The 25,486-nt window shown below is 43.2% G+C and overlaps 1 protein-coding gene across 1 annotated transcript in view; it reads right to left on the bottom strand.

The window, feature by feature from the left end:
• Nucleotides 1–3,033: 3,033 nt before the first annotated feature.
• Nucleotides 3,034–25,486, bottom strand: part of Rnf175 (ring finger protein 175) — a 52,540-nt gene continuing 30,087 nt past the window's right edge. Inside the window, 8 exon segments of the mRNA XM_087641038.1 lie at nucleotides 3,034–3,151; nucleotides 5,347–5,448; nucleotides 8,834–8,880; nucleotides 8,882–8,968; nucleotides 11,234–11,251; nucleotides 13,795–13,857; nucleotides 13,859–13,901; nucleotides 25,280–25,392. Of these exon segments, the coding sequence (XP_087497164.1) occupies nucleotides 3,034–3,151; nucleotides 5,347–5,448; nucleotides 8,834–8,880; nucleotides 8,882–8,968; nucleotides 11,234–11,251; nucleotides 13,795–13,857; nucleotides 13,859–13,901; nucleotides 25,280–25,392 (591 nt within the window).

Below are 25,486 nucleotides of genomic sequence, written 5' to 3'. Positions count from 1 at the left end.
AAGAAGACCTCAGAAGATGGAAAGATCTCCCATGCTCATGGATTGGCAGGATTAATTTAGTAAAAATGGCCATTTTACCAAAAGCAATCTACAGATTCAATGCAATCCCCATCAAAATACCAATCCAATTCTTCAAAGAGTTAGACAGAACAATTTGAAAATTCATCTGGAATAACAAAAAACCCAGGATAGCTAAAGCTATCCTCAACAATAAAAGGACTTCAGGGGGAATCACTATCCCTGAACTCAAGCAGTATTACAGAGCAATAGTGATAAAAACTGCATGGTATTGGTACAGAGACAGACAGATAGACCAATGGAATAGAATTGAAGACCCAGAAATGAACCCACACACCTATGGTCACTTGATTTTTGACAAAGGAGCCAAAACCATCCAATGGAAAAAAGATAGCATTTTCAGCAAATGGTGCTGGTTCAACTGGAGGTCAACATGTAGAAGAATGCAGATCGATCCATGCTTATCACCCTGTACAAAGCTTAAGTCCAAGTGGATCAAGGACCTCCACATCAAACCAGACACACTCAAACTAATAGAAGAAAAACTAGGGAAGCATCTGGAACACATGGGCACTGGAAAAAATTTCCTGAACAAAACACCAATGGCTTACGCTCTAAGATCAAGAATCGACAAATGGGATCTCATAAAACTGCAAAGCTTCTGTAAGGCAAAGGACACTGTGGTTAGGACAAAACGGCAACCAACAGATTGGGAAAAGATCTTTACCAATCCTACAACAGATAGAGGCCTTATATCCAAAATATACAAAGAACTCAAGAAGTTAGACCGCAGGGAAACAAATAACCCTATTAAAAAATGGGGTTCAGAGCTAAACAAAGAATTCACAGCTGAGGAATGCCGAATGGCTGAGAAACATCTAAAGAAATGTTCAACATCTTTAGTCATAAGGGAAATGCAAATCAAAACAACCCTGAGATTTCACCTCACACCAGTGAGAATGGCTAAGATCAAAAACTCAGGTGACAGCAGATGCTGGCGAGGATGTGGAGAAAGAGGAACACTCCTCCATTGTTGGTGGGATTGCAGACTGGTAAAACCATTCTGGAAATCAGTCTGAAGGTTCCTCAGAAAATTGGACATTGAACTGCCTGAGGATCCAGCTATACCTCTCTTGGGCATATACCCAAAAGATCCCTCAACATATAAAAGAGACACGTGCTCCACTATGTTCATCGCAGCCTTATTTATAATAGCCAGAAAATGGAAAGCATCCAGATGCCCTTCAACAGAGGAATGGATACAGAAAATGTGGTACATCTCCACAATGGAATATTACTCAGCTATCAAAAACAATGACTTTATGAAATTCGTAGGCAAATGGTTGAAACCGGAAAATATCATCCTGAGTGAGCTAACCCAATCACAGAAAGACATACATGGTATGCACTCATTGATAAGTGGCTATTAGCCCAAATGCTTGAATTACCCTAGATCCCTAGAACAAATGAAACTCAAGACAGATGATCAAAATGTGAATGCTTCACTCCTTCTTTAAATGAGGAAAAAGAATACCTTTGGCTGGGAAGGGAGAGGCAAAGATTAAAACAGAGACTGAAGGAACACCCATTCAGAGCCTGCCCCACATGTGGCCCATACATATACAGCCACCCAATTGGACAAGATGGATGAAGCAAAGAAGTGCAGACCGACAGGAGCCGGATGTAGATCGCTCCTGAGAGACACAGCCAGAATACAGCAAATACAGAGGCAAATGCCAGCAGCAAACCACTGAACTGAGAATAGGTCCCCCGTTGAAGGAATCAGAGAAAGAACTGGAAGAGCTTGAAGGGGCTCGAGACCCCAAAAGTACAACAATGTCAAGCAACCAGAGCTTCCAGGGACTAAGCCACTACCTAAATACTATACATGGACTGACCCTGGACTCTGACCCCATAGGTAGCAATGAATATCCTAGTAAGAGCACCAGTGGAAGGGGAAGCCCTGGGTCCTGCTAAGACTGAACCCCCAGTGAACTAGACTATGGGGGGAGGGCGGCAATGGGGGGAGGGTTGGGAGGGGGACACCCATAAGGAAGGGGAGGGGGGAGGGGGATGTTTGCCCGGAAACCGGGAAAGGGAATAACACTTGAAATGTATATAAGAAATACTCAAGTTAATAAAAAAAATAATAAAACAATTAAAAAAAAAAGAGTCCATCACCATTATGATGGGGCAGAATGGCAGCAAGCAGGAATGGCTACTAAAGGAACAAGCTGAGAGCTCCTATCTTGAACCACGAGTGTGAAATAGAGAGAACAAACTCAGAATGTTACAAAACTCTTAAAAGTTGGTTCCAGTGACAGACTTTCTCTAATACTGCCATACTTCATAGGCCTCACAGTCAATGACATCAACAGTGAACCAAACATTTAAACACTGAGCCTATGGAAGGTGCCAAAGTGGAATTGTGTGTATGTGTGGGTGTGGGTGTGTGAACGGAGAAGTGATTCTTTCTCCTTTAGTTAGGCCCTTGGGTGGGTTGAATTTGACAGTACTTGGGATCTCTGAAAAGCCATAGCCTTGCTGATATATGATGTATGAATAGAGGGGCTTCACAATATGAGATCTGTTGTGTGCTAGAAAGTATGAAGACTAGAAAAGCCATCTTTCCTAGTTTTAAGCTGCTGAATACTTAACACTGCTACTGACTCTCAGATGATGTTGAACTGATGGACACCCTTGTGTGTGTGACACACACTACAAGTCTCTGAAACAGGGGGTGTAATGCCCAGGGAGGGAAGAAACAACAAACGTGCTTCCTGCATGGGTGAGGGGGTAAATGTTACAGGAGAGATGTAAAAGCACATGTGTTTATTCCACCGTTTAGTCTTTAATTCTTTCTACAGAGATAAATCATGTTAAGTGTGACATTAGACTTTGTTTCCTGACCTCTTTGGATCATCTCCACCATCCAAACAGAATGCCAATATTGATAGCAGCAGAGAGGATTTAAAAATATCCCCATTATGCAATGCAGTGGGGAAGTCTGCACTGCTATTTCTCCTTCAGGAAACAGTTAATGCCTTGAACTATTCCAATCACTGCGGGCTGCCAGGCCACCAAGTAATGAAGCCAATCCAAGATCTTCCCATGCACGTGTGTGCTCTCCCAGCTGGGCCTTAGTTGAGAGTTCATTCTCTATAGAGCCAAGCAGAAGACACACCCATTAATTATCACTTATAAATATGATTAACAATGTCTCAAAGGGGCAATTCCTCTTTTAAATTCTGTATGCCCTACTAAAAGAGCTTTGAGTACTAGGCTCCGTGACGTGTGTGGTCCCAGCCGCTAGAGAGACTGAGTCAGGAGACATGCTTGAGCATGAGAGTTTGGAGCCAGGCTGGGCAACACATTGAGAGGCCGCTTCTTGAGAAAAAACAAAAATAAGCGAATATATAAACAAACATTCGCAAAATCTGCAGCATTCTGATTATTGTTATTTACATCACATTCAATTTCTGGAAGTGAGCTGAGATTAAGACTAAAACAGTGATAAAAGGGCAAGGTCTATACCGAAAACAGGAAAGGAGAAATCTGTCTATGGAAAACCCAGGAGTAGGAGCTGCTGTGAAGTGAGCACAGCTGAGCTCCAGATTCCTGGCCGTGGATGCATCAAAGAAGATTCGGGACAGTAAGAACAATAGCACTGGTTTGTTCCATACCGCGCATCTTTCGATTTCTCTGCCATCACTAATTAATACCAAGAGAGCTTACCTGACGTACAGTTCACGGATAGCAATATTACCAAGGAAGACCGGCTTTCTCACACAGGTTTTTCCTTGCACGAACCTCAGTAAACGGAGTATATGGTGCACCCAGTGACTTGTTCTTGCTAGGCAATACAAAGAGACAGATCCCTCTTTGTTATTTAAAGTATAGTTCAATGTGATAACTGGCTTTGTGACCGGTGAACTCGCCCCAGCTTTGTAAGTTACTAGCTGCAAGCTGTCGAGCCCAGTCACTTCACACGAGAAGGGAAATTCAGAAGCAGTAGCTGAAGGAGAGGAGACACCATGCACGCAGTGGACTTCCGGCCTCAGGCTGGGCCACACCTGTGGGTGGAGCAGGTAACTTACACAGGTGGCCTCAACCACAGCCTGACCCTAAGACCCAAAGCTACACAGATGGGGTTCTTCTCATGTCCTAGTTTAAAGAGGCCCAGTCTGTAATAGTCAGAGACGGGGCGTGCGTTGGGTTGGTGAGGAACAGAGGTGAGAGGGAGGATGTTGCTTCCTCAGTGCTGTGAAGTCTCTGACTAGGACCAAGTACAGAAGGGCAGCCTTCCGTGAGAAGACACGCAGGGCAGGCTGATGCCACCTTCTCAGTGCCCTTCTGCCTAAGAGGTGACATGCTTGAGTCCCGTTGATCCTTAGAAGAAATGTATTATAGCCTTGAAACAGAGATATGGGAGCCACATCTTTCTGGTTAATTCTGATTGAGGGCTGTTACCTTTTTGTGCTGTTAGTGGGACTTACATTTATTCTGCCGAGCATCCTGGTGCCTACGTAAGTCTTCGTTTCTTGGACTGGAGAGATGACTCTGTGGTTAAGAGCACAGGCTGCTCTTCCCCGAGGATCCCAGTTTGGTTCCCAGCACCTACATGGTGATTACGACTATTTGTAACTCCAATTATAAGATACCCGTGACCCCTTTCTGGCCTCTGAAGGCGCCAGGGGCACATGCAGACAAAACAATGAAACACAGAAGCTTTTTTCTTTTCCTTGAAAGTCCTAATTGTTGCGTCAGCTTGCTGAGTCTACGGGTCTTTATTTCCTTTCAATAGCATTATTGCCAGAATTTAGCCTAAAAAGAGAGGAAGCATGGGAAGAAATTTAAAAACCTAAGATGTGGGTCAAGAAGTCTAGTCATTTCAGGTAAAGACAAAATTCTTTCTGCTCCCAAGCAACCCTCTCCACCCTAACTCACGGTTTTAGCTTTGAAAATTTCAATTTTAATTTGTCTATGATTTACCCACAAGCCTATTCAACTTCTTTGTCCACCCACCCATTCATTCATCATCCCCACTCTTCTCCCACATATTGTGCCCATTTTATGAATTGCCCCAACACATTTCCACTGAATCTCTTAACACAGAAAGTAGGAGCCATGACAGGTGCAATGGTCTTGGGTATTTAATCTCCTAGCCAGAATAGGAGCACGGGTGCTGAAAAACTAAAAGAAAAGCTGCATGGAAATAGGACAACAAAAGTTTCCTAGCACAGCTATGTGAAGACGATGGCAGTTCAGGCTGTGCTGGCATCCCTGGACATAGTTAAGCTACTGTTTCATGCATTTCTGGAAGGATACAGGTTATTGATCATCCTCTTCAGACCGACGTTCTCTTTGCAGCAAGGGCAAGGCTGCTTCTTCCCTATGATACACCAGCCTTGGATGTAGAATTCATGAAAGCTGAGGTAGCTCATTGAGGAAGTTCATTAAAGAGCAATGCCCCGTGTGGTGACCTGGAAAGGACTGTTGTGTCTAGGAGTGGGAGGCCACCATGACTCATTCTGTGTGTGCATATCCGCATTTTAGAGAGAGCCAGTGACAGGGAGGGTGGAAAGGGGACTGCAGCAGCTTTATGACCGTGTTGGATTTACATAATATCTTGGCCTTGTTTGTCCTTGCCTGACTCGATTATAGTAAAAGTAGATAAAGAACGTAAGGATGCTTGTATAGTAGCTTCTTATGCAAATGCATCTTTGTACTCCCCTGATTCCTGTATTTGTGTGTTTCCCCATACAAGCTCTGGAATTCTCAACCCTGGATTCTGTGCATTGCTGGTTATCTTGTATGAGTCCTACTGGTAGGTACTGGGGTTATGTGTGTTTTTAAGCATAGAGCTGGTTTTCCTCCTCCTCTTCCCTTGTCTCCCTCCTGATTGAACCCAGGGCCTCACACATGCTAAACAGTACCACTAAATTACAAATATTCCTAGTTCTTCTTGAATGATTTTCCCCCCAACTTTTAAAAATTCTTGATGAAGGAACATCATTTTACTATAATACAAACAGTAAACGTCTCATTCTCTAGCATGTACAAATTCATCTGTGTACACCATCTGTAGAAAGTCTTCCCAGTGTCCTTCCACAGGCACGAATCCTATTATCTGACAGGACCAGAGACAGATCCTTAGATACCATAGCCTCCCGCATGCACATATGATCTCTAGTAGTTTACAGAAGACCACATGACAATGGGCTATTCACCCTTGCTATCTTAAGCAGGAGTGTAGGAAATGTTTACCAAATGAACATCTGAATGGCCCCTTCAAAACTATTTTTGGAAATTAAGATTTCCATGTTTTCCAGTATTGCAGATTTGGGGAAATAGTTAACTGTAATTACTGATTGATTTACAGTTATTGGTCTGAATGTGGTTTGGGGGCCAAGAGCACATGTTTTTTGGCCAGCCTGCTACTCATCCATGGTGACAGCAATGATTTAGAACACCCCCCCCCAAAAAAAAAGCAAAGCAGGACCATGGAGGTGGAACCCTGGCAAGGCCATTTATCTAATTCCCCCTGACTAGCTCTCTACACAACTAAGAGTTTCCACTACTTTGTGTTCTTGGAATCCTGGACATTTTTGCAATGTCCTTGGATTAGCATAAAGGGGTATATTATAAGAAGGATTATGAACTCACATACAAGCCAGCCTTTTAAAATGGCTGGCATAGAGCCACACCCTCCAGACAGGTACAGAGTTCTGGGGTCAAGGAACCAGCATCAAACATTCCCATCTTCTGAACTGTGTTCTTTCATCTTCAATTCTCTGTGCTGAATGCTCGCACACTGGCAGAGCTGCTGCAGGGCGAAACCCAGATCAGTCTCTCCTGGCTAATGTGACTCACATTTGCTCACTCCTCACTAATGTGACTCATGCTAAAATGGGCTATTAATAATGCTCCCCGCAAAGCATATTTAAAGGTGACTACATTTTAGATTATATATGCACACGTGTATAACAATCCCTAAGGGCTTTTAAAGACGGAGAGAGAAAATATTTCCACTTGAAATTGGCAGAAGAGGCTCTGTTCCAACATTTGAAAAGTAAATCACACTTGAAACTAAGACCAGACTTGGAAAATTTCTACTAAGAATGATAGATTCTTGGTGTGTGTTTGTGTGTGTGTGTGTGTGTGTGTGTGTGTGTGCGCGCGCGCGCGCGCGTGTGTGTGTGATGAAAGGAAAACACTGTAGATTCCATATGGGATATCTTTGTGTTTCTTCCCTTAAGTTTTTAAGGCTTAAATGTTGAAGAAAGGTTCCTATTACATTTGTGTTGCATTTGGACCAGTTTCTGACTTTTAGCGCTGAATCAGTGGAAAGCGTCCAGATTAAACAGGACTGCATCATTGGCCATGCATATCGAAGGCATCAGGTGTGATTGACTGGATTAGGCCGGTTGCAGGATAGCTGGTCCAAGCATCTCATCACACCAGGGCTTTGATCTGATCGGGCGTATGGAGACAGTGCTACACAATCAATGCTGTGGTGTAAAGATGAGCCGTGCTTTGCTGTATGCTTAGGAACAAATGAAAACACGGACTGCTGGTCAACCCAAAGACAACGTGGGTACCTACAGCCACAGGCTTAGCGTGGGTTTCTTCCTTCAAGGTCCTAAGGCATCATTTTGTAGTTAGGGCTATTCTCACAGTAACCTGGTTTGTAGGTTCAGGCTTAACCACTGTAGTCTGGATGTGAAATATCCCTCATGGGTCCGTGTGTTTGATTGGATACTTAGTCCCAGTGAGGTGGCACCATATTGGAAGGTTGTAGAATCTTGAAGGCGAGAGAATTCATGGCAGAAGAATGCTATGAGGGGTGGATCATTGAAGGTTCCAGTCTGTCTTTGGTTCCAGCCTTGCCCTCTGCCTCATGGTCAGCCATGATAAACAGCACCCACCACATGCTGCGGCCACCATGCATGCCCCGCCATGATGAACCCAAACCCTCTGAAAATGTAAGCCAAATCCAGCCCTTCTTCCCTCGAGTTGTTTCTGTGGAGCAGCTCGCCCATGGTCACAGGAAGGTAACCAACACACATTCCTACCTACCCTTGTAGACCTTCCAGCCAACAGAGTGCTGTTTCAGCGGGAAACCATAGGTAGAAGTGCTGGGTAGTTTGAAAACAAGATGCCAAATGCCAGTCCCTCTTTTTGTGATCTGAAGTGTAGGACTGCCCTATGGTGCCATCCTTTTTAAAGGTCTCTGCCTAGAAACCTGACAAGAGGTTTGGTTTTCTTCTTACCCATTGCGTTGCTACGTGTGGGCTCCTTGTAGATTATTTTCCATCAAAGTGGACTTTGTATGTGTTGTTCTACCAAGATTTAGACACCAGTCTCTGTATGAACAGTCTTGCATTCTCCCTTGAACCTGATACATTCCACAGGGTTTTGTGGTGCTGGCCTCTTGCATTTTAAACACATACCCAGGTGTCGAGTGGTATCTATACATGACTTTTTCTAATTTTCAGCCCACTTCTGTCTTTGCTTCTCTTTTTGTTCATATGCTCATTTATGGCTTCTATCCTGCTCAAGTAGCCAGCCTTCTTGCCCACGTGGGATGAAGAGCTTTCTTTTAAAAGGAAATTACACTAAAGGGGGAGGCTTATTTTAATCAGTCATTCATTATTCAGCGTGTGGATCATCAGAAAGTCTCAAGAAAAGACAAGGTCAGAAGACAAAGTTTTGAGGGAGGGGGCTATGCAAGGCAGAGGAAACAGAGACAGAAGGAGAGGCTGGGAAGCCAAAAGCTTCAGGAAATTCAAGAAGGGTTCTGTGGGAAAGATACATGTGGCTACATGACAACTGGTAGGTGTTTTTAATGAGCCCTTTTTTTGTCATGTGCCACAAGGATCTTCTGCCCTCAAATCTCACAGATGTTTTCTGATAGGCTTCTGGTGGGGATCCCACTGACACTGTAGAACTATTGGGAAGGAAAAAGAACAGCATTGGAGAGGAGAGCCCCGCCATCGAGTGCACACAGGACAGCCAATGGAGATATCAGACAGTCGTTGGCACCTGGGGGTCTTCATTGCTTCTGAACTGAACTAGTATCTGAGATGCCTTTCCCTGTAGGGACAATGCTCAGATGGGCTGAGCATCCCTGGTAGGGCCCACGGACACCAACAAACCTGGAGTGCACTGTGGTTATAGCCATCCCTCAAACCTCTGCACTAATTCTGCCTCTGAGCAGCCGTTGTTATCCACAGTAGCAAACCTGAAACACAGGGGGCAGCTGTTGAATTTATTCAGTCCCTGGATCTTCCCTTTCAGTTTCCTCTGGGAGATTCCCATTGAGAGATTTGGAAGCAAATCCAAGCATATATTTCCTTTTTAAGACTCCCACATTATTATCTGAGCCCTCAGCCTGATTAGCCCCTGAAAACAACACATTTAGAATTTGAACTTAGGAACCCTTCAGTTTTTCCAGAGCCTCAGGATGACACATTGATCAATAGTAGTAACACATCAGAATCCCCATGAAGTAAAAAAAAAAACCATTGATTTTGCACATTGCATTTATCTTACAATGGTTTTAGATTAAAAGAAAATTTTCGGAGATGGTGCAAAATGGGCCATACGTGGCTTTGTCTGTTGTTATTAGGAGAGCTATTTTAAGGACCTGGCAGATGATGAATCTGTGGGACTAAGTCAAAATCCTGCGGAACAGCCTGGGGAAGGCTGGGGCAAGTGTCAATGCCCCTACCTGGAGGCAGGCTTCCTTTTCCTTCCCAGGACGCTCTGGGAGTTTTGATCTTCAGTCCTTTGCTTAGAGGTTTACCTATGTTTTACTATGGAGACAATTTTCACCTAATCCTCATAAATGGTCTTCATGTCAGTCCACTTTTCCTTTTCTTCTTCCTGTCTGTATCTTAAACATGTCTCTCCTGCCACTTTGGGGTGCCTCACTCTTTTTCTAGAGCCGCTCCCCCTGCCATATTGCTGCCCGACCATCAGGAGGCTGAGGCTGACTTACTCAATGTGGCATGGCTTCTCTCTCTCTCTCTCTCTCTCTCTCTCTCTCTCTCTCTCTGCCTCTGTCTGTCTCTGCCTCTGTCTCTCTCTGTGTCTCTGTCTCTGTCTCTGTCTGTCTGTCTGTCTGTCTGTCTCTCTCTCTCTTTCTCTCTCTCTCCCTCTCCCTCTCTCTCTCCCTCTCCCTTTCTCTCTCCTCATATGTTTTCCCACTTTTCTCTGGGCAGCTGCTGAGATTTACAACTTGCCTGCCTTGGGGATTTTCTTTTAGACTCTAATAAAATTGTCTTCAAACTCTTTTAAAGAGGACCTTCATAGGGGCCGGAGAGGTGGCTCAGAGATAAAGAGCACTGGCTTCTCTTCCAGAGGTCCTGAGTTCAAGTCCCAGCAACCACATGGTGGCTCATAATCATATATAATGAGACCTGTTGTCCTCTTCTGGCCTGCAGGCACACATGCAGGCAGACAGCTATATACATAATAAATACTTTTTTTTTTAAAAAAAAGACCTTCATAGCTACATCTAGATTAGTGTTTCAACAAACAGCCTACAGCAAACTCACCCATCTCAACCTCCACGAGAGTGGCGTGTTTATATCACCGAGGAGGCATTCTGCAAGCATCTTTCCATGCTCATGTACTTGTCACCCTTTTCTATCAGTCTGACCTCTGTGATATGAACTTTATATTCCAGTAATAACCTAGCACCGCTGCTGCCTGTCACCAGCTGTGAACACCAGCGGCCTTTTGCACTTCGACCTCCCTGTCGTCCTGGGTGTTGCTGTTTTCAGTGCCTTCTTACCCTAGGGTGCTATAATACGCTCCATGCTCATACTGAATAGTCCTTACCCAGTTCTATAATTAGCTATTTCTCTAAGAATCCCTGGTTCCACTTATTGTGGGGTGGTATGATAAACCAGGATCTGGGTGTTGGGGTGACACGGCTTCCATGGTCTCTTGGCTAAGAGGATGAGGATATGTATCCAGATGCACGGAGCCATATTGGATTTGGGCCTAGCCGCTTTTTGAACTGCTTGGCTCAAAGTGGCTAGGTGATTCTGGGCTGTTTGGCCACAGAGACTCACCCCTAAGATGACTGCCATAAGTCTTAAGATTGTTGAATGAAAGCCTCTCCCATGAATTTATAGCACTGGAAGATAACATTCAAGGGATGCCTCAGCTCCCTTAGCAGATACCAGTTATCTCCTCAGTCAACACCCAGTGTCTCCACCACCTGACCTCATCGCCTGACTTCTTTGCCTCCAGCTATCATTGCCTATACCCTCATCTCCCCCTCCTTCATATTTCACAAAGGTCATTCCCCCTACCTGAAAGCCTTAAAAGCTGCAACGTTCATCCCAATAAACGAGACCTTGACAACAGAACTTTTGCTTGGTCTCCTTCTCTTCACCCCCATTTTGGCCCACAGGTAGAAAGCCTCTTCGGGGCCCTGAATAACTGGGTCCCCGCTGGCGGGGACATCCAGATTCTAACTTGTTTCTATGCAGATTCCTATAAATATTTTGTATTTGTCTGCCCCTATAGTAGCAATACAAGTTCATACTGATAGTTCCAATCCTATGGCCAATGTGGTCTATTTTGGGCATGTCTCCATGTTTTTCTGTAATTACTCATTATGACAAGGAGAAACCCAGACTCCAATATCAGCTGTCCTCTTATCTAAGGTTCCATTGCAGAATGCACATAGAGGACAGTCAGACTCATTAGTCCATAGCTCGGTTGGTGATGATCACTGAGAGGACAGTGCTATGCTCTCTCAGCTTTCAGACCTACAACCTCCACTCAGTTTAAAGCCAGCACAAGCCCCCCCCTTCAACATTATCAATAAAGTTAGATTACTTCCATCACACTAGTTTTCAATCTTGGGATTCTCTGAACTTCTAAATAGTTTTTAAAACTGCAGGCATGAAGATATATCCCTTCTGCTGAATTCTGTGAATTTTTTTGAACATGCAGTGTCATTTATCCATCAATTTAGTATCAAACAATTCCACTACTACAAAAGTCTCCCAGTGCTCCATCGAGCCGACCGTCTTGGCCCCTAACCCCTGATAAGGCCCTGTTGGCTTAGCATCTCTGTAATGGCGCCTTTTCCAAAATGTCATATGAATGGGATCAGATCCTGTGTAGCCTTTTTGGACTGGCTCCTCTGCTCAAAAATATGCATTTAAGGCCTGTCCATTTGTGAATAGTTTAATTGCTTACTCCTTTTCCTTGTTTTTCTTTTTTTAAACAAAGCAGATGCATATACTTCCAGTGATTCTGACCTAATTGGTCTGGCATGACTATAGAGGATTTTTTTCTCTTTCACCTCAGTACATGTACAAGTGTGTGCTTTTGTGTGTACACAAGAACACCCTGTATGTTTATACTGACTTACTGGTGACTGTAAAATTTTCCTGCTGTTGTTTTTTAAATAGATTTTGCAGCTAGAATGAAGATGAGAGGCGATGATAATGTTCAGGATGGGATCATGTAAGTATAGAGAGTTGGTGCTTCATGACTGGGCTGTCCACCATGGAAACTCTTCTTCCTGGTCCATGGGAGAACAGAACACACAATCTTTCTCTTCCTCTAATGTTTGTAAACAAGTAAAGAGGCATCGGTGATTATCTTAGAGACAAGATGTCCGTTTAAGTCCTGATTCACAATGGGCAAAAGGAGAGCCCAGACCCCATCCTCTGCTACTCACACCTATTCTCCAACTCATGTTAGCTGTGCACAGGACACAGGAAGAGCAGGATGGGAACTCCCAGGAACACGGAGCCCCTGGTTTGTGAGTGTTCAGGGGTGTGCATACAAGCCAGACACAGGTGACTGTTCCCAATACATGGGTCTAGAAGCCACCTCACCAGGACCTATGTACATTCTGAATTTTAATTTAAAAGCAATTAAAAACTATTTGAGGTTTAAAAATAATCTAGTTACCAATGTATACTCAGAAGATATTTATCACTTTTTATATTTCTAGTTTTTCATAGACTGCATAACGGTGACTAACCTTTATGGCAAGATTGCCCTGAATTGATTCTAACATGTTTCTATGCAGTGGCAAATGTGATTATTTTCTTACATGGCTAAGAAGTCAACTCAGGGCTTCATCCGAGTTAGTCAAGTGCTTTACTCTCGAGCCATACCTTGACTCCTTAAATGTTATTTCTATTCTATTAGATGAAGTTTCAGTCAGAAATAATAACTGGTTTCTGTTATGACTCATCTTTAATTAATTCCTTAAATGGTGGCAATTAGAATATGTTAGATATGCTAACTCAAATAAGTAACACATTTTATTTTTACAAAGTAACAGATTTCCCAGACCTTCCATACAAAGAATGTGTTTTCTTCACATTTAAAAATTATTGAGAGAGAGAGAGAGAGAGAGAGAGAGAGAGAGAGAGAGAGAGAGAGAGAATGGGCACAAGGCACTTGGCTTATTATGAAGGACAGAGGACAACTTGCAGGAGTCAGTTCTCTCCTTCCACCATATGGATTCCAGATATTGAACTCCTGTCATTAGTCTTGTCAGCAAGCAGCTTCACCCACTGAGCCATCTTGTTGGCCCTAGGGATGTATTTTCTAATTAACTGACAATAAATAGTTCTTGATGGACTGTGACTCTAGAGAGCAAAGAGTCTGGAGGACTATGACAGCACTGAGGGGACTGATGTAGAGATATAATATAGGGCTGCTTCCTTCTCCATTTAAATAAATAAATCAAACAAAGAAATTACCAGTACCCCTTAGAGTAGATGTCACATGGTCTGAGCAGATCTCAGCAAAGTCTCTCCCCATTATTCCATAGTAAAGGCCATACATAGGACAAGGATCCAATCTCAAAATTCATGGAATCTCTAGATTTGATTCTATGGTAAAAGCAATGTAAAAGGAAGTAAGAATGTGGCGTTTGGGTTGGGTAGGGGAGGGCGGGAGCTTGGGAATTACTAGTGCAGTAATATTTAACAGAGCAGTTATGCATTTGTTCAATACTTCGGTTTTTGTGGTTGTTGTTATTGTTATTTTTTCTCTTTTAAACTAGAGACTATAAGGTCCCTTCTCAGATTGTACCACCCAGCTCCAGTGGCCAGAGAACAAAGGAATTCCTTTGGGTGATGTGCCCCAAGCCCACCACAGGTCAATGAACTCCTGGTTAGTAGAGAGCCTTACGCATGATATTTTTTCCTATGCATGCACACACTCGCATCTACTATGGAAGTTTAATTTACAAATTAAACACAGTAAAAAGTTAAAAAATGAACAATGAAATAATGAACACAGCGTAGTAAACGTCTGTGCTTTGAGCATAAACGTCATGAAATGTGGGTTACTTGGACACAGGTGTCATGATTCAGTGATTGCTGATCTAATAACCGGGCTGGCCGCTCAGTGGCTGGCTAACAGGAGGGAAGCATACACACAGGCACTGGACAAAGGGAGACTCGGGCTTCACTGAGATGCAGCCAAGGGGCGAAGGGCTTCATAGGCTGCCGAGCTGAGAAAGTCATGAAAGTCAGCGTTACGATTTATTTACAGAATTTCCCACGGAGTGTACTGCATCTTTGTAGCTCAGAGTAGCTGAAGCCACAGAAAGTGAAACCACAGATAAAGAGGGGCCTGCCGCAACCATGAAATACTTCTTTGTAATGCGGTGCTTAGACAAGCCTGTTCTAACCGGTTTCAACTTTGGCTGGACACAGAAAGGCCTGGGCAGCTTATAAAGACTGCCTGCAGGCTTGGTCTTCATGTGGCTCTGGAACAACTGGAATGGTGGCTATCCCTTAAGCGGTTCCCTGTCTGTGGAATATGTTCTTCTTGCTGACCTGGCTTGTCTGGCTTCAGTGGGAGAGGATGAGGCTAGCCCTGCAGAGCCTTGATGTGCCAGGGTGGAGGGATACACAGGGTGTGTGTGTGTGAGAAGGGAAGGAAGTATGGAGGGAAGGCTTGTGGGGGGCAGTAATTGGGATGGAAAATTAATAACAACAACAACAACAACAATAACAATACAAAGCTGTCTGCTGATGACACTGTATCTCAGTTACATCATAATCTCCGGGTGGGATTATAGGTCTCAGGATGACAGCTGCAGAATGGTAATTGTTGATGGTCCCTTGGCCCCAAGGGATTCTAAGGGCAGCTAAGATCATTAACCATTAGAGAAATAGTTCCTAGACATAAACATAGATTAGAAACATCTGGGGGAGGGTTTCTGATGTACTGATGCACGGGGCTTCCCTCGGATGCTTCTGAGTTCCTGAGTTGTGAAAGAAACCTTTCAGGGGCAACTGTCAGGTACATCAAAGGCTGAGGATCTCTGCCATGGACTCCGGGTTCTGTAGAATGCTTGTCTAAAAAAAGTCTGCAATACATATCATCCCTTCTCATGTAAAAGCATGAAGACTAGACAGACCTAGTAGGCAAGAATGAAGCTCGGGTCTTTAGGCACTTTCTAGGCACTAGGAGTCCCTGTGACAATCTTCTCCCATATTCTGAAGGAAAGATCTTAAATAAAAGACAAACCAATGAACCAACCAACCCATACAATTAGCCCTAATCTTGATTCATGAATCGTAATCCTTGCGTATTTGATGTGTTTTATCTCTAAGGTAGTCTTCAATGCTAGCAGCAGCTTCTCAGGCTTTACTGAGTCAGGGAAGGGACTGAGGTATAGAGAGGAGCTGTGTGGGCTACTGCAGGATCCATCTGATACATGCGTGTACACACACACACACACACACACACACACACACACACACAACCAAATCCACTTAGTGTCACTCATATGTATTTGTGGTTGACCAGTACTGGGACTGGACCATCAGGGACTCATTGCTGGAGAGGACTGACTCTCTCTCTCAGTAGTCAATGATTGCCTGTAGTTCTTCATCTAGGAGTAGAACCTTGAGGGGCTTCCCCAGTCTACATTAGCATGTCAACTGGTATCATCATGTAAGTCATGTTTAGGGGACAATATTGTTGAGACTTCATATATATATATATATAGTGAATATATATATATATATATATATATCAACTAGTGAATATATATATCAAGTTTCACCCATGTATATATCACACATACACACACACACACACACACACACACACACACACACACACACACACGTGTAGTGTTGCTGGAGATCGATTGTGTAGCCTACAGTCAGGTGTGTTCTGCATTTGGGCTAATTATAGGTTTCTGTAACAGTCTCCATTGGCTGCAAAAGTCTTCTCTGATGAGTGGTGAGAGAATGCATGAGCCCTGCGAGACCAGAGCCAGGGCTGGCCTAGAACTCTCAGTCCTCTGGATTCCCAGTGCTGGAATTACACTGCTCATTCCCACGCCCAGCTTGTCGGACCAGCTTTATGCTCATTAATTTAAGAAGGACACAGTAAAGACTTCATATTTAGAAAAAAACAGGTGTGTGTGTGTGTGTGTGTGTGTGTGTGTGTGTGTGTGTGTATGTGTGTGTGTGTGTTATATGAACTGGGAATTCCAAAGTGGATGGCCATTCATTCTTTCAGGGTTTACCCTATATTTATAAGGATTAAGGCAACGGGGGAAATAAACTTTATCTTCCCTCCACATGTGGAACAGTATATGCAAATCATCTAATTGATTAAACGTGCAGTAACGAACTCACAGATTGTACAGAAAAGTCTTAGTATATTCACCACCACTAGTGGTGAATAACTAGTCCCTTCCAAATCTGAAGGGATAGGTCTTCGGCATGCCTTCTTGTAGGAAAGTTCATGGATAAAGGTTCGAAAATCCCAAGCAGTAATAGTCTTGGAATGACTATAGTCCCAAATGTTTCATGAAAATCCTTTCTTTTTTTCTTTTTTTTTTTTTTAACAAAGAGAGCTTTTTATTAACTTGAGTGTTTCTTATTTACATTTCGAGTGTTATTCCCTTTCCCCGGTTTCCAGGCAAACATCCCCCTAATCCCTCCCCCTCCCCTTCTTTATGGGTGTTCCCCTTCCCACCCTCCCCCCATTACTGCCCTCCCCCCAACACTCACGTTCACTGGGGGTTCAGTCTTAGCAGGACCAAGGGCTTCCCCTTCCACTGGTGATCTTACTAGAATATTCATTGCTACCTATGAGGTCAGAGTCCAGGGTCAGTCCATGTATAGTCTTTAGGTAGTGGCTTAGTCCCTGGAAGCTCTGGTTGATTGGCATTGTTGTTCATAAGGGGTATCGAGCTCCTTCAAGCTCTTCGAGTTCTTTCTCTGATTCCTTCAATAGGGGTCCTATTCTCAGTTCAGTGGTTTGCTGCTGGCATTCGCCCCTGTATTTGCTGTATTCTGGCTGTGTCTCTCAGGAGCGATATACATCCGGCTCCTGTCGGCCTGCACTTTTTTGCTGCATTCATCTTGTCTAATTGGATGACTGTATATGTATGGGCCACATGTGGGGCAGGCTCTGAATGGTGTTCCTTCTGTGTCTGTTTTAATCTTTGCCTCTCTATTCCCTGCCAAGGGTATTCTTGTTCCCCTTTTAAAGAAGGAGTGAAGCATTCACATTTTGATCATTCGTCTTGAGTTTCGTTTGTTCTAGGCATCTAGGGTAATTCAAGCATTTGGGCTAATAGCCACTTATCAGTGAGTGCATACCATGTATGTCTTTCTGTGTTTGGGTTAGCTCACTCAGGATGATATTTTCCAGTTCCAGCCATTTGCCTACGAATTTCATAAACTCGTTGTTTTTGATAGCTGAGTAATATTCCATTGTGTAGATGTACCACATTTTCTGTATCCATTCCTCTGTTGAAGGGCATCTGGGTTCTTTCCAGCTTCTGGCTATTATAAATAAGGCTGCAATGAACATAGTGGAGCACGTGTCTTTTTTATATGTTGGGGCATCTTTTGGGTATATGCCCAAGAGAGGTATAGCTGGATCCTCAGGCAGTTCAATGTCCAATTTTCTGAGGATCCTCCAGACTGATTTCCAGAATGGTTGTACCAGTCTGCAATCCCACCAACAATGGAGGAGTGTTCCTCTTTCTCCACATCCTCGCCAGCATCTGCTGTCACCTGAGTTTTTGATCTTAGCCATTCTCACTGGTGTGAGGTGAAATCTCAGGGTTGTTTTGATTTGCATTTCCCTTATGACTAAAGATGTTGAACATTTCTTTAGGTGTTTCTCCGCCATTCGGCATTCCTCAGCTGTGAATTCTTTGTTTAGCTCTGAGCCCCATTTTTTAATTGGGTTATTTGTTTCCCTGTGGTCTAACTTCTTGAGTTCTTTGTATATTTTGGATATAAGGCCTCTATCTGTTGTAGGATTGGTAAAGATCTTTTCCCAATCTGTTGGTTGCCGTTTTGTCCTAACCACAGTGTCCTTTGCCTTACAGAAGCTTTGCAGTTTTATGAGATCCCATTTGTCAATTCTTGATCTTAGAGCGTAAGCCATTGGTGTTTTGTTCAGGAAATTTTTTCCAGTGCCCATGTGTTCCAGATGCTTCCCTAGTTTTTCTTCTATTAGTTTGAGTGTGTCTGGTTTGATGTGGAGGTCCTTGATCCACTTGGACTTAAGCTTTGTACAGGGTGATAAGCATGGATCGATCTGCATTCTTCTACATGTTGACCTCCAGTTGAACCAGCACCATTTGCTGAAAATGCTATCTTTTTTCCATTGGATGGTTTTGGCTCCTTTGTCAAAAATCAAGTGACCATAGGTGTGTGGGTTCATTTCTGGGTCTTCAATTCTATTCCATTGGTCTATCTGTCTGTCTCTGTACCAATACCATGCAGTTTTTATCACTATTGCTATGTAATACTGCTTGAGTTCAGGGATAGTGATTCCCCCTGAAGTCCTTTTATTGTTGAGGATAGCTTTAGCTATCCTGGGTTTTTTGTTATTCCAGATGAATTTGCAAATTGTTCTGTCTAACTCTTTGAAGAATTGGATTGGTATTTTGATGGGGATTGCATTGAATCTGTAGATTGCTTTTGGTAAAATGGCCATTTTTACTATATTAATCCTGCCAATCCATGAGCATGGGAGATCTTTCCATCTTCTGAGGTCTTCTTCAATTTCCTTCTTCAGTGTCTTGAAGTTCTTATTGTACAGATCTTTTACTTGCTTTGTTAAAGTCACTCCGAGGTACTTTATATTATTTGGGTCTATTATGAAGGGTGTCGTTTCCCTAATTTCTTTCTCGGCTTGTTTCTCTTTTGTATAGAGGAAGGCAACTGATTTATTTGAGTTAATTTTATACCCAGCCACTTTGCTGAAGTTGTTTATCAGCTTTAGTAGTTCTCTGGTGGAACTTTTGGGATCACTTAAATATACTATCATATCATCTGCAAATAGTGATATTTTGACTTCTTCTTTTCCGATCTGTATCCCCTTGACCTCCTTTTGTTGTCTGATTGCTCTGGCTAGAACTTCAAGAACTATATTGAATAAGTAGGGAGAGAGTGGGCAGCCTTGTCTAGTCCCTGATTTTAGTCGGATTGCTCCAAGTTTCTCTCCATTTAGTTTAATGTTAGCAACTGGTTTGCTGTATATGGCTTTTACCATGTTCAGGTATGGGCCTTGAATTCCTATTCTTTCCAGGACTTTTATCATGAAGGGGTGTTGAATTTTGTCAAATGCTTTCTCAGCATCTAATGAAATGATCATGTGGTTTTTTTCTTTCAGTTTGTTTATATAATGGATCACGTTGATGGTTTTCCATATATTAAACCATCCCTGCATGCCTGGGATGAAGCCTACCTGGTCATGGTGGATGATTGTTTTGATGTGCTCTTGGATTCGGTTTGCCAGAATTTTGTTGAGTATTTTTGCGTCGATATTCATAAGGGAAATTGGTCTGAAGTTCTCTTTCTTTGTTGTGTCTTTGTGTGGTTTAGGTATAAGAGTAATTGTGGCTTCGTAGAAGGTATTCGGTAGTGATCCATCTGTTTCAATTTTGTGGAATAGTTTGGATAATATTGGTAAGAGGTCTTCTATGAAGGTTTGATAGAATTCTGCACTAAACCCGTCTGGACCTGGGCTCTTTTTGGTTGGGAGACCTTTAATGACTGCTTCTATTTCCTTAGGAGTTATGGGCTTGTTTAACTGGTTTATGTGTTCCTGATTTAACTTCGGTACCTGGTATCTGTCTAGGAAATTGTCCATTTCCTGAAGATTTTCAAGTTTTGTTGAATATAGGTTTTTATAGTAAGATCTGATGATTTTTTGAATTTCCTCTGAATCTGTAGTTATGTCTCCCTTTTCATTTCTGATTTTGTTAATTTGGACACACTCTCTGTGTCCTCTCGTTAGTCTGGCTAAGGGTTTATCTATCTTGTTGATTTTCTCAAAGAACCAACTTTTGGTTCTGTTGATTCTTTCTATGGTCCTTTTTGTTTCTACTTGGTTGATTTCAGCTCTGAGTTTGATTATTTCCTGCCTTCTACTCCTCCTGGGTGTATTTGCTTCTTTTTGTTCTAGAGCTTTTAGGTGTGCTGTCAAACTGCTGACATATGCTCTTTCCTGTTTCTTTCTGCAGGCACTCAGCGCTATGAGTTTTCCTCTTAGCACAGCTTTCATTGTGTCCCATAAGTTTGGGTATGTTGTACCTTCATTTTCATTAAATTCTAAAAAGTTTTTAATTTCTTTCTTTATTTCTTCCTTGACCAGGTTATCATTGAGTAGAGCATTGTTCAATTTCCACGTATATGTGGACATTTTTCCTTGATTGTTATTGAAGACCAGTTTTAGGCCGTGGTGGTCCGATAGCATGCATGGGATTATTTCTATCTTTCTGTACCTGTTGAGGCCCGTTTTTTGACCAATTATATGGTCAGTTTTGGAGAAAGTACCATGAGGAGCTGAGAAGAAGGTATATCCTTTTGCTTTAGGATAGAATGTTCTATAAATATCCGTTAGGTCCATTTGGCTCATGACTTCTCTTAGTCTGTCTATATCTCTGTTTAATTTCTGTTTCCATGATCTGCCCATTGATGAGAGTGGGGTGTTGAAATCTCCCACTATTATTGTGTGAGGTCCAATGTGTGTTTTGAGCTTTAGTAAGGTTTCTTTTACATATGTAGGTGCCCTTGTATTTGGGGCATTAGATATTTAGGATTGAGAGTTCATCTTGGTGGATTTTTCCTTTGATGAATATGAAGTGTCCTTCCTTATCTTTTTTGATGACTTTTAGTTGAAAATTGATTTTATTTGATATTAGAATGGCTACTCCAGCTTGCTTCTTCTGACCATTTGCTTGGAAAGTTGTTTTCCAGCCTTTCACTCTGAGGTAGTGTCTGTCTTTGTCTCTGAGGTGTGTTTCCTGTAGGCAGCAGAATGCAGGGTCCTCGTTGCGTATCCAGTTTGTTAATCTATGTCTTTTTATTGGGGAGTTGAGGCCATCGATGTTGAGAGATATTAAGGAATAGTGATTATTGCTTCCCGTTATATTCATATTTGGATGTGAGGTTATGTTTGTGTGCTTTCATTCTCTTTGTTTTGTTGCCAAGACGATTAGTTTCTTGCTTCTTCTAGGGTATAGCTTGCCTCCTTATGTTGGGCTTTACCATTTATTATCCTTTGTAGTGCTGGATTTGTAGAAAGATATTGTGTAAATTTGGTTTTGTCATGGAATATCTTGGTTTCTCCATCTATGTTAATTGAGAGTTTTGCAGGATACAGTAACCTGGGCTGGCATTTGTGTTCTCTTAGGGTCTGTATGACATCAGTCCAGGATCTTCTGGCCTTCATAGTTTCTGGCGAGAAGTCTGGTGTGATTCTGATAGGTCTGCCTTTATATGTTACTTGACCTTTTTCCCTTACTGCTTTTAATATTCTTTCTTTATTTTGTGCATTTGGTGTTTTGACTATTATGTGACGGGAGGTGTTTCTTTTCTGGTCCAATCTATTTGGAGTTCTGTAGGCATCTTGTATGCCTATGGGTATCTCTTTTTTTAGGTTAGGGAAGTTTTCTTCTGTGATTTTGTTGAAGATATTTACTGGTCCTTTGAGCTGGGAGTCTTCACTCTCTTCTATACCTATTATCCTTAGGTTTGATCTTCTCATTGAGTCCTGGATTTCCTGTATGTTTTGGACCAGTAGCTTTTTCTGCTTTACATTATCTTTGACAGTTGAGTCAATGATTTTTATGGAATCTTCTGCTCCTGAGATTCTCTCTTCCATCTCTTGTATTCTGTTGGTGAGGCTTGTATCTACAGCTCCTTGTCTCTTCTTTTGGTTTTCTATATCCAGGGTTGTTTCCATGTGTTCTTTCTTGATTGCTTCTATTTCCATTTTTAATTCCTTCAACTGTTTGATTGTGTTTTCCTGGAATTCTTTCAGGGATTTTTGCGATTCCTCTCTGTAGGCTTCTACTTGTTTATTAATGTTTTCCTGTGTTTCCCTAAGGGAGTTCATATCTTTCTTGAAGTCCTCCAGCATCATGATCAAATATGATTTTGAAACTAGATCTTGCTTTTCTGGTGTGTTTGGATATTCCATGTTTGTTTTGGTGGGAGAATTGGGCTCCGATGATGCCATGTAGTCTTGGTTTCTGTTGCTTGGGTTCCTGTGCTTGCCTCTTGTCATCAGATTATCTCTAGTGTTACTTTGTTCTGCTATTTCTGTCAGTGGCTAGACTCTCCTATAAGCCTATGTGTCAGGAGTGCTGTAGACCTGTTTTCCTCTCTTTCAGTCAGTTATGGGGACAGAGTGTTCTGCTTTCGGGCGTGTAGTTTTTCCTCTCTACAGGTCTTCAGCTGTTCCTGTGGACCTGTGTCTTGAGTTCACCAGGCAGCTTTCTTGCAGCAGAAAAGTTGGTCTTACCTGTGGTCCCGAGGCTCAAGTTCGCTCGTGGGGTGCTGCCCACGGGCTCTCTGCAGCGGCAGCAACCAGCAAGATCTGTGCCGCCCCTTCCGGGAGCTTCAGTGCACCACGGTTCCAGATGGCCTTTGGTGTTTTCCTCTGGCGTCCGAGATGTGTGCACAGAGAGCAGTCTCTTCTGGTTTCCCAGGCTTGTCTGCCTCTCTGAAGGTTCAGCTCTCCCTCCCACGGGATTTGGGTGCAGAGAACTGTTTATCTGGCCTGTTTCCCTCAGGTTCTGGCGGTGTCTCAGGCAGGGGTCCTGCTGCTCCTGGGCCCTCCCCCACGGGAGCCCAGAGGCCTTATACAGTTTCCTCTTGGGCCAGGGATGTGGGCAGGGGTGGGCAGTGTTGGTGGTCTCTTCTGCTCTGCAGCCTCAGGAGTGCCCACCTGATCAGGCGGTGAGGTCTCTTTCCCACAGGGTCTGGGAGCAGAGAGCTGCTGCGGGCCGGGATCCGCGGGCGTGGGACCTCCGGCAAACACAGGACGTGCCCGGTCCTAGATGAACTCTGCCTCTGTGTGTCCCGATCTCACCAGGCAGCTCTCTTGTAGCAGACAAGTTGGTCTTACCTGTGGTCCCGAGGCTCAAGTTTGCTCGCGGGGTGCTGCCCAAGGGCTCTCCATGAAAATCCTTTCTACAGCGGAAAAAAAAAAGCATTATAACATTTGCTAAAAGGAAAAAAGTGGCCCTCGCCTTTCCACAGCTTAGACTAGGAGCACTGGGCTGGCACAGTGACCTCTGTTCAGCTCTGCTAGCAATGTTAGCAGCTCTCTCTGGAAGTCCCGTGAAATGCTAATAAAACTGGATCACAGCACTCCAAAGGAAGTTGCCCATGGCAACATGAGGCTGGCTGCCCATTCACCTACCTTCCTTATTTTATGGCCCAAGGGTTGCCAGTCTCTGGTTTTTAATCTCTGTTATGGACCCAGAGACTTGGAGTAGCTTCAAGATGAGGGATTTTCTGGGGGATTTTTATTTGAGCTGCTTCCCATAGCTAGGTGATTCTTCCTGAACCCTTATCCTACAACACAGGTCTGGTCCGTGGACTCAGTAATGCCTGAGCCAGCTTCTTAATGGAGAAGCAGTTCTGACCACAGAACAGCATTACCTATCCCAGTTTATTTTCTGACAAGCCTTCCCTTCTGGTATCCTTTTTATTTCTGTTTCAGTCTCTAAGTACCCATTCCCCTCTGCGGAGATCAGTGACGTTTAACGGGAATATAGCCACAAGTGCACAGTCGGGAACTGCATATTGACATTTCTGTAGCGATGGGTCACAGGTAAGGATGCTTCCACGACGTTTTATCATAATTTGTGTAAAATTACAAGTGAGGGTTACACACTGATGAAGCTGCCTAACATGATTCTCAGAGCACATCACCCTCGTTAAGGGATCCCAGTCGGCCATATTAAAATTTCTCCCAGCTACATCCAAAAGTAAACAGGAGTGGGTGGTATCATCCCATCAATGTGTTTAAAACACTTCCCTTTCAACATGTAGTCAACACAGATCCTTGTTCTCGTCATCCTGCCTTTGAAATCCATTGTCTTTTACACCTGATGGGCATCTTTTTTCACATTTTAAGTGCTCAGTTTGTCACATAAGCTAGTGAATTTGTCAATGGCCAACTCAGTTCTAAGGATTTTAAGAAACAAGATTCCCATCTTCCTGTCATCTTCTCTCACTGGTGAGTGTTCTTGAAGCTCCGCGTTCATCCGTCTGATATCTGCGTCGTCATTTGGTTCTTAACTGTGATGATGAAGCATGGCTACATTGGTGAATTCGAGATCATTGGTGATCACAGAGCTGAGATATCATTGTGAACCTCACAGGAAGGCTGAACAAGTGTGGAATTATCTGCCCTCGATTTGATGTTCAACTCAAAGACCTAGAGAAATGGCAGAATAACCTGCTCCCACCACAGCAGTTTGGTTTCGTTGTGCTGACAACCTCGGCTGCCATCATGGACCATGAAGAGGCAAGACGAAAACATACAGGAGGGGAAATCCTGGGATTCTTTTTTTAAATGTAAATCATAAATAAAAAGCCTCTGTGGAGTGTGGGGGAAAAAAAGAATCAAGATTCTCAAAGGAGTGCTGGCCACTAACATTTCCTGGAAAGGGAACGTGCAGTCAGTTATTTCATACCATGGGAGCCCTGCTTTAATGGTGATCTCAGTCTGCAGGTGAACTACAGAGTCTCTTTAAAGCTCTTTGTTTTCAAAAAGTTTTACTTTGTAGGTTGCTCCTCTCTGGCTTTTCCCTTGGGTCCTCCAATGATAAAGCTACGTGAGGATATCTAGTGTGGAGAATGTGTACGTGGAACACGGCAGAGCCTAGTGCTTCCAGGCGAGAAAAGACTGAGCAGACGAGTGACCCAAGCGGGTGCTTAGAGACCTTGGTCTCTTGACTGAAGACTCTTACTCCAATATCAGATTGATTCCGCACATCGTGCACATGATGACCAAATGACCCACTACACCAAGTGCATAACTGATCTTGTAGACTAGAAGAACCCATTTGTAGACCAAAATAAACTCTTTCAATGCTGACTTTTTGGGTCGAGGAGTTTAAAATGTTTTTGTTCTTTTAAGGCAGGGTCTCAGTATGCAACCAACCAGGCTAGCCACA

Source organism: Rattus norvegicus, chromosome 2, assembly GCF_021556685.1.
Source record: "Rattus norvegicus strain SHRSP/BbbUtx chromosome 2, alternate assembly SHRSP_T2T, whole genome shotgun sequence".
NCBI lineage: Eukaryota > Metazoa > Chordata > Mammalia > Rodentia > Muridae > Rattus > Rattus norvegicus.
This window is presented reverse-complemented; position numbering and strand designations above follow the sequence as displayed.